This window comes from Mangifera indica, chromosome 11 (assembly GCF_011075055.1).
Source record: "Mangifera indica cultivar Alphonso chromosome 11, CATAS_Mindica_2.1, whole genome shotgun sequence".
Taxonomy (NCBI): Eukaryota; Viridiplantae; Streptophyta; class Magnoliopsida; order Sapindales; family Anacardiaceae; genus Mangifera; species Mangifera indica.
The window spans coordinates 6,747,942-6,764,943 of record NC_058147.1 but is presented as its reverse complement, the minus strand read 5'-3'; the positions used below and the strand labels follow the sequence as shown (position 1 = coordinate 6,764,943).

At 29.9% G+C, this 17,002-nt stretch overlaps 1 protein-coding gene across 1 annotated transcript; it reads left to right on the top strand.

Annotated features, from left to right (window-relative positions):
• Positions 1 to 8,338: 8,338 nt before the first annotated feature.
• Positions 8,339 to 12,814, top strand: LOC123229145 (auxin efflux carrier component 6). Its single transcript, XM_044654757.1, has 7 exons — positions 8,339 to 8,791; positions 8,996 to 9,585; positions 11,176 to 11,380; positions 11,475 to 11,560; positions 11,723 to 11,880; positions 11,967 to 12,043; positions 12,288 to 12,814. Exons 1-7 carry the CDS (start codon positions 8,364 to 8,366, stop codon positions 12,352 to 12,354), a joined length of 1,611 nt encoding a protein of 536 aa, XP_044510692.1. The 5' UTR covers positions 8,339 to 8,363; the 3' UTR covers positions 12,355 to 12,814.
• The last annotated feature ends 4,188 nt before the right edge of the window (positions 12,815 to 17,002 follow it).

Below are 17,002 nucleotides of genomic sequence, written 5' to 3'. Positions count from 1 at the left end.
TATAAAAATATTAAAAGATAATATCAACCGTAGTTAAAATTTTTGTAGATTACATATAGTTGTATATTTATATAATTGTAATTACTTATAATATTTTTTATTTTTATTTAAATATTTTATTTTATTATTAAGTAATAAGAATGTGATTTATTTAGATAGAATAATGATGTGCTTTAAAGTTCATAGTATGTAATTTTTAAACCACTTGTAAATAAAACAAAATATTATCTTATGTGTTTTATTAATAACAGGTTGAAATAATTTGGTGGAGAAATTATAATGGTAAGAACATTTTAGAGAAAAAAACAATAGATAATTTCGGATAATTTGGATTAGATCGAGTCAATTCGAATATTTAAGTATTGGGTTAAGGTTAACAAATTTCTAGTCAGGTTAGAATTGAAAGTCTTTAATACAAAATCTGAATTAACATAATACGAATACAATTCTATAATACAAACTCTCAAGTCTAGTTTTGTACATAAAAACATATAAGTCTAATTCATTGACAATTTGTTATTCACATCCAATGTGTTTATGTTGTTTCTCTTTTCAGGGCTTTTGGACTGCAAGCATAGTAGGCTGTGGAAATAGTTTGTAATGTATCATTTGCATCCCTTACTTTAGAGGTGTAACTTTCAAATTTGAAACTATTAAGGAAAATATTGAAATTTTGAAAATACTTCCAATTTTTTTTTCAAATAAAAAAAAAACCTATTAAATTTTCATTAACACCTCTAATATCTTCAAAATTTACCTCAAAGATGTGATTAAACATTATTAACACCCCTATGTATATTTGTATTAATAATTTTTAGTATTTTTTATTTGAAATTAATACAAATTGTGGTATAAAATTATTTAATAAAATGATTAAAGTATTATTTGGTTTGATTTTTAATAATTTTATAAAAAATTAATAAATTTTTTTAAAAAATTTAATAAATGGATGAAATATTAGTTTTTTAAAATTTAAGGAATGAAAATTTAAAAGAGTAAGCTATTTTTTTATATGTCAACTATTATTAAATTTGCAAAACCTGAAATTGGAATCCAGTGAGTTTGATCTTTCTAGTTTTAATTTTGATGATTAAATATGTCAAATTAGATGTCTCACATTTACATTGAATTTACCACCTTCAATAATTATAAAGGGGGCCTATTTACCCAACACATCAATTTTATAATTATAATTTGCTCAAATAATTTTTTATTTGATCGGATCGGATTCGTCTAAAAAACATTAACATTTGTTTTTTATATAATATTTAAAAAAATCAAAATAATAACAGATAATATTAAAAGAGTATAATTGATTAATCGGTTAGAACTTAAATAATTTTTATTAAAAATAAATAAATAATAATTAAAAAAAGAATTATTAAAAATAAACAAACATTAATTAAAAAATAATTAAATTAAATTAATTTTAATGAGTTGACATAAATTAATTATTTATATAAATATTTTTAATTAAAAATTAAATAAATAGCATTGGATTATTATATTTAAAAAATTATAAATATTAAATAATATTTAAAAAGATATATTATAATTTAAAATAAATTATTTTATTTGATTAAACTAATTAAATTATAAAACAATAAAACAATAAAATCAATTATCAGTCGAATTCTAAAAACAGTGATGGTAGGCTGGATGGTTGAATTTCGCACAGACCAGACCATGTTAAAAGGCAGCATTTGAAATGATGAGCAAAGAAGCATGCGTTGCCAGGTGTTGAGGTGGAAGAGTGGGTCCTCCATGTGCCCACATGTCATTTCACAATCATTTCTCTGAAACAAACACGGTTGCCGCTTACATACAGACATTCTTACTTTTCCCTCTTTGCACTTTTTATTTCATAAAAATCTTTATATTATTTTCTTTGAAAAAAAAAAACCTTTATGACATCAGCCAAACACACAACAAACAGGACACAACCATGTTTTTGTAGTTGTTGGAATCTTACATGACAACAAATTTTTGTTTCATATGGACCAAATATCAGGCTTTTTTTTTTTTTTTAATAATGATAATTTCATCTAATCTGATATCATATAAATTAAATTTCAAATCTAATAACTAATTTTATAATTATTAAATTGAATAAATTGATAAATATAAATAAAAGTCAAAATAAAAAATAAGAAAATACTTTGAAAAAAAAATATATCTATAATTATGAAAAGTATCCGACACTTGTAAAAAGAAAGAGGAATAAAGAAAAAGAAGTCTCATCATGAATTATGCTTATAACTTGAACTATAAGTCTCTTATCACAAATTCATTATTTCATCAATTACAGACTGCACAAATGCAATGATATATATATATATATATATATATATATATATATATATATATATATATATATATATATATATATATATTTTATTGAGTGAAATTAAGGTTTAGCTTTATCAATAATTACATCACGGAAATTCATAAAATCATTTATATATAAAATACGTATACAGATAATATATTATCATATAATTAAGTGATTTTAAATTAAGAATAAAATAATATTCAATCACATAAAATTATATTATTTGTATATTTATTTTGTATACTCAAAAAAAATATATATAATATTACTATTTGAAAATGTCCATGAGTTGTCATGTCTAACTTTTTGACGGCGTTTGATTACTATTTTCAAATATTACTTTTGTGATTAATGTTTTACTATTTGTATTATTTTATTTGATTTATAAGTAATAAAATATTTTGATAATTTTTATTACTAATTATGATTTTATTATATATATTAAAAGATTATTAAGATACTTTTAATTTTGTTATAATTATATTTTTATTTATTTAAAGATATTTAAGTAAAATAATATTTTTTTAATCAAATATAATAATTATTTATATTTATTAACTTTTATTAAATATAATAATAATTTATATTAAACAATTTTTAAAATAATATATTTTTAAAATAATCTTTTTATTTTTAATAGTTAAAGGTAGCCTTAAACGCACCCTTAATATATAAGTTGGAAAAAGACATAAAACTTTTTAAGTAGAAAAAACAATTAAACTTTTGTCAGAAATATAAAGCTGAGTTGGGCGCCCTCTTTCACTCCTGTTACAGTGCATGGCCCTCTGATTCCGCTTCAATACAACTCAACTTTTCTTCAACTTTATCGAAAAACCCATCACTGTGCAATAATAGGCCATCATTTCCCCACAAGATTTGTTCACTTTCGTTTTCAGGTTTTTTTTATTTAATAAGTTAAATTCTTCACCATATACATACAAGAAGAAGACAGTCTTTGGAGTAATATCATACCTAACTTAGTTTTATTGATTAAAAAAAAAAACCCATCTAATAGTCAATCTACCCTATTAATAATAGTATATGTTATATTAAAAAAATAAAATTAATAAAATATTAAAATTTTTAAAGAGAAAATTAGAATTCAAAGGTATATATATAAATATAATTTTAATGGGTGATTAATTAATATATCAAAGCCAAATATGAAACATGGGTTTAATTGTGTCCGCCAATTGCAAATAGAAATTATTTCTGAAAAAGGGTTTCCATGGGCAGCATGATTAATTTTCAACAAGTATGTTTAGTTGATGCTTACAAAATGTCATCATAAAATATGGATATCGGTCGGCCAATCGTGTGGTGTAGATTAGTTCATCAACAAATTTCTGGAGTTGAATAATGAGGCATAGATTTTATCTGTGTACAGGAAAGATGAATGATCTTCTAGATTTGGGTTCTCAAATGAAATTTCTTTAATAAGCTAATCAGTGTGGCGGTGGCACACCACAAAATAACACCCAACATTTGAAAATCATGCTATCATGTCGTTCATATTGTTGCTCTCATTTCACATATATTTACTGGTTTCATAAGATGTAGCAAACAACATTATCAAAATAATTTCTGTCATACTCAATATTGGTACCTTTGATCAACCATAAAAATGTTTTGGTGTGAAAATTTTAAAAAATGTAAATCTTGTCTAAGGATACCAATTGTTGATGTGAAAATCTATGTATACTAACAAGAAGTATCTAAAACTAGACTTTGTGTAAGAATATGATAATGACGATTGAAATTAGTCGAGTGATTTTGTGTCTATTATATTGGGTAAAGATTGAAAAAAATGGTGTAAGTATAAACCTCTTTCTGATTAAGTATTAAAAATAAAAGATTTTTAATAGTGGCTCAGTCTATTACTCAGGAATTTACCTTCATGATTATATTATTTATAATGTCTGGAAAGAATTCCAACAAAGGTATCAATAATTATTACATAAGAATTGTTTAGGTGTATAATCTTTTATATTTATAAGACAAAAATGTAAAATTACATGCAAGTATGCTATTTTACTTTTCTAATACAACCATAAATCCAAAGAGTTTATTCATATTATAAATATATGTAAATAAGATAATTATATCAATTATATGACCTTGATTTAGAATGAAGTAGTTACTTTCCTATGTAGACATTAAATAAAATAAGAAGATAATCTTGTAGAAGCTAAGGACTTAAGCTGCCAAGTGCATCTTTCTCATTGTCTTTGGGTGAAGGGATTTCTATCCAAATGTTCGGTTGATCTACATGTAGAGGATATGTTTTAGTTGTTAAGTATATAAATTGTCACTTCAGAGTAGCTTGTTGCTTTTTGGATGTTATTCTGCGAGTTTGGTCAAGATGGAGTTTTACTGCAAAACACTAACAAACAAAAAAAAAATTATAATTTTTGACTTCTAACAAGACTAGATTAAATAATAAAATCATGATTTTGGGTGTTTAAACAAATTTGATAGTATTTATTAACTCATAATTTTTTTTTTTTATTTCTAACTCTCAAAAGGATTTTGTTATTACATAATGTTATACAACAAAACTCTGTGTCCAAACTTATAAGAATAATATTTAGGAAGTGATTGCCTAGTACAAGCTACAAGGAAAGTGACTAGACATGTCATCTACTTATAGGTCAAACTAGAATGTAGATAGAAATTTCGCTGCTCAAAGACAACAAGAAGAATTCTACTTCACAATTGAACTCTTCAACTTGAATGAGATTATCTTTCTCTTCCATCCCATGTCTTTGAGGGAAAACAAGCGTTTCCTATCAAACTAGGATCATATTATCAATATAATTATCTTATTTATTTGTAATTATAATAAGATAAATATCTAGAAACATGTTTGTATAATTGTATTATGGATTCTTTAATACAATAACTACTCATAGCTTTACCTCTTCGTTCAACAAATATAAAGGACCAGCACAATGGTAAGGGGGGGGGGGGGGGGGGGGGGAGGAGAGAGAGAATAACTTCCTTGTAAAAACTATCACACCTTTGTTGGAATATTTTTTTCAAAGATAAATAATATAACAATAGATTTAGACATTTGAGTGATGAGCTGAACTATGTTAAAACTCTTTTTTCTTTGTTATTTGCTCATGCAAAATTTCACCTGATATTTCACATATAATCATTATATATAGTAGATAACAAATTTATCTTAAAATTCTAATCACTATTATCATAGCGTCTCTTATGCAAGACTAATGTATTATATACTTTTAGTTGGTATACAAAAATCACATAAATAGTTTGATGTTAGAAGGAAAACCTTGTTTTGAAGAAAGTTCCTATTCATTACACATTATAACACTCAACTTCCCTTTTCCTTTTTATTGTAAAACAACTTCCTAAATGCTCATGAAAGATGGAATGAGAGAACACCATGTTACAAAAATTCTAACGAATTAAGGTTCAACCATAATGTCACTCTTATAGGACCATCCAATTGAGACTAGAGGTGTTAGTAGGTCAGGGTGGGCTGATCCCAACATGACCTACCAGATACACATATTAGGTCAGGTTAAGGCTTGCCACTTGGCAAGCCTTTGTGCTAGGCTGATCTAACAAAAACATCAGGCTTAGGGCAAGACCCAAGGCCTCTAGGGTTATGCCCCCATAGGCCTTTAGCGGGCCGACCTACTAAATTATGAAATTTTAATAATTTTTAAATAATTTTTTTTAAATATAATTTTTTAACATTTTTAGTAGGTTGTGTCAAACTAGCTTGGAAGCCTTATCTCATGGCCCAAGGCATAACCTATTAAAGCTTGTGGGCCTAGCATGACCCACTTTTTCTTTGTCAGGCCGATTTCGACCATGCCAAAAATATAGGGGTCAAGCCCAACCTAGCCTCTTTGACCCTTTTAATTAGGACACATTCCTTCATCATAGCAATCATTGAACCAGTTCAAGATGCATCTCTAAACCATCCTTTATACACTCGAATTGAGAAAAAAGAAAAAGGAAAAAAAGTGCATGCCCATTCAGAAGCATGAGTAACCCATATAAGGTTTCCTTCAACAACTATTAGTGGGTGTTCAATAGTGTACAATCTCTATTTTGCAAACTTTATTGGTTGCTTACCTTGATTAGGATATTTTCAATAAGTGTTCAAGCTTGAAAGATTGAGTCACATGACTAGGGTGTTGAATCCCTTTTTCAACCTAGATTAGGATATTTCCATATTCTTTTATTTATTAGGATATTTTGGTAATTTTGGATAGAATGAATGAGTTTGGTTTTTATTTTACCCTATTTTACATTGTTGGTTAAGAGTTAGTAATACTTTCCTTCGAAGGGTAAGACTTTTAGAAAGGGTGTTATGATAAACCTATTGTGATGAAAATAAATACCATGATTTTGATAGAATCCTTGTTGTTGTCCCTTAGACCTATGCCTCAAAAGCTAAAAATAGATCCTCGTAACTAACGAGTTACATCTAGAAAAATATCTCGACTTCTATTTGTTTGTCCTTAAGACCGACACATATGGTTATGGGGTCTCTACAATTGATTGCATCAATTCGGGCACCATGACAAACTCCAATAGGCTAAAACAGACATCCACTCTATTAAGTCAAAACCAAAACTTTACTAATGAGTCTCATGATTGATTTGCCGAAAGAACACTGAATAGATGAGCATAACACTAAACCTATGCTTCTCAACATCAATAAAAGGTGCAAAGCACATCCCCCAAAAAAAAGTTGCCTTAACTCTCACTTAGCTTTCCTAGAAGTTTGCTAATGTGTTCTTGTATCATTTAACTGTAAATTTTACCATAAAATATTGCACTAAAGGGAACCTATTTCTCCCTTCCTTAAAATTTATGGAATATAAAGAAACAAAATTCATATTAATTCAATTAAATGTAAAAATAAAATACAATGTTAGAAAATTTTACAATCATACTTTATATAAAAAAAAAAAACAGAAATGTAAAATATCATTTTACCCCTAATAGAAAATATCATTTTCCCCATAGGTAGGCATGGTTGGACAAATATCCATTTGCCCTTAGTAGTCACATTGCCTATCAATTTATTTCCTACCTGTGATGAATAGTAGATAGGCCTTATCACTCCTATTGGGACCAATAAGAAATCATCAAATTTTCGACCAAATTCATTGTTTCACTCCACATATCAAACCATTCATTAACTATGAATATTTTTCCATCAATCAACAACCAATTTTAATTTAAAAAATGTTACCATTTAAAGAAAAATTCGAAAATTTAGCTATAAACTCTAAACTTCCTATCCACATAAAATCTATAATTTTTCAACAAATTTTATAGTTTCAAGACACAAATTACACCATAGTATAACAAATAATCAATTTTCATAAATTAATAATCAATTTCAAACTTAAAAATATATTCATCACAAAAATTTGAAATTCCAAACAAAAATGAAAAACAAATCAATAAAAGTTAAAACAATCAATTAATACTAATCTTATAACCCATATGGGAGATGAATTTGATTGAAAAATTGATGAAAAATAGAAGATTTGCAAGGTCAACCATAATCAAAGCTCCTTTATATATTTGGATGATTTTAACACAAACCATTTTTTGGGTTATATTCACATAGTCCTTAAAGTTATAGTTAATATTGAATATATCTCTATAATAAGATTATTTTAATTAATTTTTATTGTAATAATATTTTCTATTTTGACAATATTATATATATATATTAACAATTAATATTGAAAATTTTATGATAAGGGTACGTGTAGAATGAATTAGGTAATTATATTTTATGTCTACATTAATGAAATAAGAAGATGTTTGCCTCGTGGAACAACCAAGCCATCACAACATAATTCATCATTAATCTTACCAACCGAAATTCCCGCCAACAACAGTACTCCCCAGTAAATCAACAACTTTTCTGAGGTCAAATCCGTCCACAGAAGTCCTATATATACACGCACCTCAATGAAATTTACATAGAACATAAGTCTCCCTCAATCAAACTCACCATCCTCTCAAAATGATTACTGCAGATGATTTCTACAAGGTGATGTGCGCCATGGTGCCTCTATACTTCGCAATGCTAGTGGCTTACGGCTCCGTCAAGTGGTGGCGAATCTTCACGCCCGAGCATTGCTCCGGCATCAATCGATTCGTCGCCGTTTTTGCCGTTCCTGTATTGTCTTTCCACTTCATCGCTCAAAACAATCCTTACCAAATGGATACCAAGTTCATCTTGGCCGATACTTTGTCCAAGATTTCTGTTCTTTTCTTGCTCTCCGTTTGGGCCCTCTTCTTCCATGGCAGCTTGGATTGGCTCATCACTCTTTTCTCAGTCGCCACTTTGCCCAACACTCTCGTCATGGGCATCCCTTTGCTCAACGCCATGTACGGGGACTTCACTCAGAGCCTCATGGTGCAAGTCGTCGTTCTTCAATGTATTATCTGGTATAACAAGTTTGTCGTCTTCTCTGGCTTGACCACTTTTCAATGGAGCTGAAAAGTTTGAATTTTCAAATCACAACCAGGATCAAAAACACTTTTTACCTGAAAAGCAAATTCTTTCTACAATTAAAAAAGCTAACTTTCTTTGACAAAGTAAAGAAAATCATCTTACACATTTTCTTGTCGTTTTGGTTTTTTTCTTTGCAGGTACACACTTTTGCTTTTTCTGTTCGAATACAGAGCGGCTACTGTTTTAATCCAAACACAATTCCCTGGTGCTGCAGCGGCTTCCATCACCAAGTTTGAGCTCGACAACGACGTCATATCCCTTGATGGCCGTGACCCAATTAAAACAGAATCGGAAACCGACGGTAATGGCCGCATCCGCGTCCGTATCCGGCGGTCCACGTCATCTGCTCCGGACTCAGCTATATCATCCTCCATATGTCTCACTCCCAGAGCGTCAAATCTCTCAAATGCTGAGATATTCTCCATTAACACTCCGGCTCCATTGCACGAATACCATTACAATTCAAACAACGAAATCGTGTTCTGGGGCTCCGCCACCAGTCCGCGGCTTTCGGGCTATGCGTCTTCCGACGCCTACTCCTTGCAGCCCACGCCACGCGCCTCGAACTTCAATGAGATGGATACCATCACCGTCATGACAACCAATACTCCCACATGGGCTCGATCTCCGGTCAACGGAAAATTCTACCGGCAGCCGTCTCCGGTGATTCCTGGCGTGAGAAAGATGTGGGAGTCACCAGGGATGTCTCAAAGCAAAGACGTCGCGGGTACGTTCATATCATTACTTAATTTTCTCTCTCTTTAAGTCATTGTAACACCGAAGAATTTGACATTAAGGTAAAAATAAATTTAAGAGAGATCAGATTTGAGGAAAACGGAAACATGAGCAGCTTTTGGATGTACTTGGTGTCTCTGAAACGGACATGTTCAATAGATTTTGTCTTGTTTGGTGACGTTCTAATAACGGAATTAACTAACAAATTAAATTTAGTAATACATTGGAAGGAGTTTAACTTTGATTAGGTTCAGAGTGAACGTGGCCCCTGTTATTTATTTATTTATTTTTCTGTCTTTCAAACTCAATGAAGTCTCAATATTAAAAAAAAATTGGTATCGGTTTAAGAAAATTAATATAATCTTATATTTCAAAATTATATTTAACATAAAAAATAAAATAATTTTTAGTTTAAAATTACATTTTGAATTCACCTAAATCAATAAAATAGACTTATTTAAGAATTATTAATACCATTATTTCTGCCATTGACCATAGGAAAAGGTTGTTGTGATTATAGAAGTAGAATCTCTCCTAGCCTAGGGTCATATCCAATGATACAAATATTTGACCACCTTCAACATTTTCTATTAAGATCTCCAAAATCTTTAACCTTGGAAACCACACACGTGTAAATAAGTAATTAATTTGGATAATAATATTTTTAACCAAATATTGTCCCAAGTTTCCCCATATAAAATTAAAATTAGGCAGACAAAAAAAAGTGGGGTAAGATAATAATTTTAATTTTTATTGGATCTTATTAATTTCACACCCAACATCATTAGCTTTGAGCACGTGTGTAATGATAAGGGGTATGGTGATTATTAATTATTTCTCTAATTACCTCCCTTAGTAAAGAATCTCATTAATTATGGTCGGCCACGCTTTTACCTTTTTTTTTTCTTTTCATATTAATAATGAAGTTATTTTGTTGGGGAATCTCTTGTATACAAATTTTTAATTATATAATTGAAAAAATAAATGATGGGTTTATTATATAATTATGTGTTATTTTATCTTAAATTTAAAATTACTAAATTATGTATTGATATATCATCAGTGTAGTTCATTGTGTATTCAAATATATGCGTATAGTTTTACTATATTTTTTATATACTTATGAGAGTAGAGTTTTATATAATAAAATTATATGCATACATATTTAAGTATATAATTAGGTACACAGATAATATATTATCATATGAGTAGATGATTTTGAATTAAAGATAAAATAATACTCAATTACATGATAACACATTATAAATGTATCTAGTTATGCATTCAAAAGTGTGTGTATGCAGTACTGTTTTTATTTATGTATATATTTATTTATGTATATAGTATTAGTGTTTATCAAAAGAACAATGTTATATGCACATAATTTTAAATATATAAATAGGTATATATATTGTAATTTAAAATTTTAAATAATATTATAATATATCATATATGTATTTAAAAATGTATTTATATAATTTTATTGATAACAAAATGAGACTATAGTATCCAAGTATGTATCATTTTCTTAATATATAATTTTACTTATTTTTAAATCCTTGAATTTATGTTGAATGATCAGATAAAGAAATAAGTTTCAGAGACAATGCAAAAATTCCAATGCCAGAGGATAATACTGAAGCCAAAGAAGCTACAGGAGATCAGAAAATGCCGCATGCCTTAGTGATGATTCGACTCATTCTTACAGTAGTTGGGAGGAAACTTTCTCGGAATCCAAACACATACTCAAGTGTTCTAGGCCTTCTTTGGTCTCTAATCTCATTCAAGTGAGCTCATTCGTTCATTAATCATATTATTTGAATAAAATTTTCCCAGTTGTGAACCTAAAATGTGATTTGCTGGATTAATTTCTTTGAACAGATGGGATGTGGGGATGCCCAGTTTGGTGAAATATTCAATCAAAATAATTTCAGATGCAGGGCTCGGAATGGCCATGTTCAGTTTAGGTATTTTCATTTTCAGTTTTTTTTTTTTTTTATTCACGTAATTTCATAATGCTTTGCCATCAATATAAATGGCAGCAATTATGATTATCATGTTACCTTCACATGAAGTTTGATATGCAGAAATGGTAACTTTGGTTTGGACTGATGTGCCAAAATTTGCAGGTTTGTTCATGGCCCTGCAGCCCCGGATCATTGCCTGCGGCACCAAAAGAGCAACGATAGGGATGGCGATCCGGTTCATCTGCGGCCCCGTTGTAATGACCGCAGCGTCGCTTGCCGTTGGACTCAAAAGGGTTAAGCTCCACGCTGCCATTGTGCAGGTATAATAATATATCCTCTCCATGCTTGCAAAAAAGGTAACCGCATTTTATGGAAGATTTGACATTTTGTTGATGATGAACTTCAGGCAGCTCTTCCTCAGGGAATTGTACCATTTGTTTTCGCCCGGGAGTATGGTTTGCATCCTGATATACTGAGTACAGGGTAAGTAAGAATAATCAATCCACAATTGCCTTAAGGAATCCACTTTGCTTTCTCTGACAACTTTAGCAAAGCATAAATCCAGGGAGCTTTAGGAAAATGAAATTTAATTATTAACTTTGGCACAACTAATTGGACATAATCATGAATCAGTGACTGAAAAAGCTCATTTCCCCCCTCTTTTCTTTTACTTGTAATAATCATAATATATTCACTGATAACACTTTAAATTTATCTCTTTTCGCAGGGTTATCTTTGGAATGCTAGTTTCTTTACCAGTAACCCTCCTCTATTACATATTTTTAGGCCTGTGAAACAAAAACATAATTGGAGGCATTAGAGCTTGTGATTTGAACTTCCTTCAATACTGGAAACTATAATCTTTGCCTTAAATTTCGCTTACGCCAACGATGTCCATAGCCTGGATTTAGCTAGGCATTATATATATCAAGTGATTATTTAGCAAGATCAAAAAGTGGTATTAGTGACAGGAGAAGACTGAGTTGCATGCAACATGGTGGATTTTGAAAAGCCAAAAGTGTGAGAAAATGACAGAATGATATGCACGCTCGCGTCAGGGCTTAGTGTGATGTAGTTATTCTAGTACAGAAAGTAGTGGTAGCCGAAAGAAGAGGAAAAAAGAAAGCAAAAATCATGACTTATGATTAAGTTAGGAGACTTATTTATCTTCTCGTGGGTAAAGTTGCTACAACAATATATAAACAGTATGTTTGACTCAAGATAAAACCAATATATATATGTTTCTGCTTTCTACTGTTTTCTTGCTTTTAAATTGTTCCTCTTTTTTATTGTCAAAGAGTTGAATGCCTTTGGAATTGAAGCTTTCTGAAGAAGAGAGAAGTTCATTTTCAAAATCCAAAATGCCTAAAGATCCAAACATAAACATTCAAAAAGACCTTTAGTAAGTAATTTTTTCACAATTTCATTTACGTGACAAAGGTTAATACTCGGAAGTCAATTTTATGATAGATCGGAATAATGGCATAGATTGACCCACATTATTATTGCAAAACGTGAACTGTCAGTCCTCATATTTTTATCTCTTTAGACCAAATTCTTGTTATTTATTTTAATGGCAACTTTTATCTCCTATAAAATCATTGCAAAGACACAAGAGAATCGTAACTATGCTTCACCATGTGTTATTAATCTATGAAATTTATGTAATAAAATGAGTTCCTTCAAATATTTTCCTTATTTGTAGATTTTAGGGTCAATTTACAGATTACAATAAAAACACATGCAAGAAAGGAGAATTATAGGCATAAACCAGTTTATTTGGTTTGGATTTCATAAAAGAAATCCTATAATTAAGATATAAAAGAAATTCTACAATATAGGTAGAGAAGATCTTCTAATCAAATTCACTAAAGTACAATAGAATGTTACAATTTATACTACAAGATTTTTCAATTTTTACAAACTTATGTAAATGAACTGAAACAAAGAAACCCTAAAATGAGTGCAAAAATTTTGCACTAGATTTAACCAAGATCGAAGAGAATATAGAGATTTTAAAAACCCTAGCAGAGCTAAACACCCAAACTTTATGAAAAGATTAATTGATTAAGTTAATTGATTGATAACCCTAGGTTTATATATCTAGGGTTAACAAAATCTTAACCTGGAATTAATAAAACAACTCATGCACCAAAAATGACTAATCTAACCCTAATTACAAAATTACAGTATTACCACTAGTAGATATTTTAAGCCACATATAGTGAAACCCACCTTAGCTTAAACGGACACATGAATATCAGCTAGAAAATATTCTCTATAGACCCAATATAAAACTAGATATAACCAATGTTGGCTAAGTGTAAGGCTGCTTTAAACTTACTGAAACGGTCCTGGTTAACATGTCAACCAGATTTTCTCCAAATAAAATTTTCTTCGCCTTGACTTATTCATTGGCCATAATGTCTATCACAAAATGTAGTCCGACATCAATGTTCTTATCATATCATGGAAGTAACTATTCCTTAACAATTGAACAATTCTTTGTGAATCATAAAAGACAACCTGTTTACTATCTACTAAGCCAAGTTCATTAGTAACCCATTTAAGCCACAAAGGTTTCTTTATAGCTCTAGTTAAAGCCCTATATTCAACCTCAATTGTTGACTATGTAATAATGTGTTGCGGACAACTTTTTTAACTCACAACATTTCTACCAATTGTGAAAATATAACCAGTTAAGGATCTTTTTTTGTCAAAATCAGCAACATAATCAAATTGCAATATTTTTTCAGAAGAAATTGATTAGTTTTATTAGACAAAATATCAAACCAACATCACAAAACCCTTTCATATATTTCAACAACCATTTTGTTGTTCCTTACAAGGTGAATTCATAAACCTACTCACAAAACTAATTGCATAAACAATATCAGGTATGGTACCTATCATAGCATATATCAAATTGTCAATCACATTTAAATAAGAAATTTTTTTCACATAAGCAAATTCAACATAAAACAAATCATTTAAAACGAATTTCATTTTAAAGTAAATTCTTGTAAGTGTGTTAATAGATTTAGCATTCAACATACCATACAATCTTGTACCTTTTTAACATAATTGGATTGAGATGATGTTAAAATTCCTTTTTCTTTATCTCTTTTAACATCCATGCCAATAATTCTTTTCGCTAACTCTAAATCTTTCATTTTAAAATCAGTTTCCAATAGTTCTTTTAGCTCATGTAAATCATTCAAATATTTAGAAGCAATAAACATGTCAGCAACATATATAAGTATACATAACTATCTTTATAGTTTCCTAGAAGATAAACAGGGTGATCAAACTACACTTGGAAAAACCAATTGACAAAACATATTAATCAAAACTTGTATACTATTACATGGGGGACTATTTTAATACTTGGAGAGATTTATGCAATAAACATACTTTATTTTCATAAACATATTTAATAAAACACTTAAGTTATTCCATAAAAAATTGTTCTTCCAAACTATCATATAAAAGGATAATAATAACAGTAGTGACCATGTTTTTTTTTTTTTTTTTTTGTAAAGAAATCATCTCATCTTCTATGGCTTTAAGTCATTTTAATTTATCTTTATTATGACAAACCTGTTTATAATTGAGGGGTTCATTCTCTCAGTAGCATCTCCAATTTGAAATGCACATGAAATAAGTTCAACTTATGCAAATCTAGAAGGTGGTCTAATGTCCCTCCTAACTCTATCCCTAGCCAACTAATAATATAAAAGATCAATATTATTATCACTGTCTAACCTAGTCGAATTTAAAGACATTTTATGGTGGTTGCTGATTCAAGTCTATATTTTCATGCATTGAAGCATGAATTGGATTTATAACTTAATCAAGTTCATCACTTGATTGTTGAGACTAGTTATTATTAGATAAACTCAAAACTTTTCACCTTAATTTGACTTATCTAGACTGTAGATTCTATCTATGAGTAAAAAGATCTTTATAGAACATTAATTCATTAAAAAACAATATCTTGACACATAACAAACTTATGTTCATCAAATATCCAAACTTTATAACAATTGTCCTCATAGGATACCCTAAAAATACAACTTTTACAGCTCTACAATTCAGTTTCCCTTTATTTGTGTGAATATAAGGAGTCATCCAAAAGGCCTCAAGTGATCTAACTATGGTGGTCTTTTTGACCATAATTCCACAGGTTTTTTAAAATTTAAGGCTGAGAAAAGGACCTATTTATTAAGTAATAGACAGTAGCAATTGCTTTTGCCCACAACTTTTTATTCAAACCGGATTCAGCCAACATACACCTAACCTTATTTAAAATAGTTATATTCATCCTCCCAGTAAAACCATTTTGCTAAGGAATGTTCACACAAGTCCTATGCACAAGAATTCTAGATTGTTTACACAAATCAAAAAACAATTTATTATGAAATTCTAGACCATTGTGTGTCCTTAAGACTTTTATTTTTCTATTTAATTGATTTTCTTAACTTAAACTATCTTCTCTCAAACCTACTCTTTATTTTGATATATATAAATACTTCTTTCACTTATAAAATAGGCCAAACGACTATTTCCCACCCAAGGTTTAGCGTTTTCTCAAAAGTCCCCCCTTTAACTATGGAAACACCAAACACCCACCCATGGCCGGTTAGATTTAATCAAACTCTAATGGTGGTAGGGGTAAAATCATCATTTTTGCTATAATATTAAAAATAAACTAAAATAGAATCTAATTTTGCCCCCCTAAACTTTAAAAACTAAAATTTTCCCCCACCCTAAGTTTTAAAAAATCACAGTTTCACCCTAGGGTTTGGTTTTGAACTCTCCGGCTCCGTTGCCGACGGTCGCTCCCTCCCGAAGTAACCTCTCCTTTCAGCTATCTCTTTCCTCCCATTTGGAGGTCCGATCGACGCCCGGAGACGTCGTGGGAGACGAAGTTCTTCGTCTTCCCAGAGGTCTTCTTCTAGGAAGACGAAGGCGTCGTCTTCGTCCGACGAAGTTCTTCGTCTCCCACGACGTCTCCGGGCGTCGATCGGACCTCCAAATGGGAGGAAAGAGATCGCCGGAAGGAGAGGTTGCTTCGGGAGGGAGCGGTCGTCGGCAACGGAGCCGGAGAGGCCGCTGGAGATTTCAAAACCAAACCCTAGGGTGAAACTACCATTTTTTAAAACTTAGGCGGGGGGAAAATTTCAGTTTTTAAAGTTTAGGGGGGCAAAAGGAGATAAAATTTTCAGGCGTTAGGGTTTGGTTAAATCTAACCGGTCATGGGTGGGTATTTGGTGTTTCCATAGTTAAAGGGAGACTTTTGAGAATACATCAAACCTTGGGTGGGAAATAGTGGTTTGGCCTATAAAATATATAAATTATACAAAAATTTAACTCTATTAATTATAAATTTATGATAAAAGGATAAAATGTTCATTTTTATTTCCTAATATTTTAAAAAAT

Bases quoted from the DNA above. Each gene is read 5' to 3' on its own strand.
- LOC123229145 (XM_044654757.1), top strand. From the start codon at position 8,364: ATGATTACTGCAGATGATTTCTACAAGGTGATGTGCGCCATGGTGCCT. The intron at 9,586-11,175 runs GTACGTTCATAT...TTGAATGATCAG, and splicing joins TCAAAGCAAAGACGTCGCGG to ATAAAGAAATAAGTTTCAGA. The intron at 12,044-12,287 runs GTAAGTAAGAAT...CTCTTTTCGCAG, and splicing joins CCTGATATACTGAGTACAGG to GGTTATCTTTGGAATGCTAG.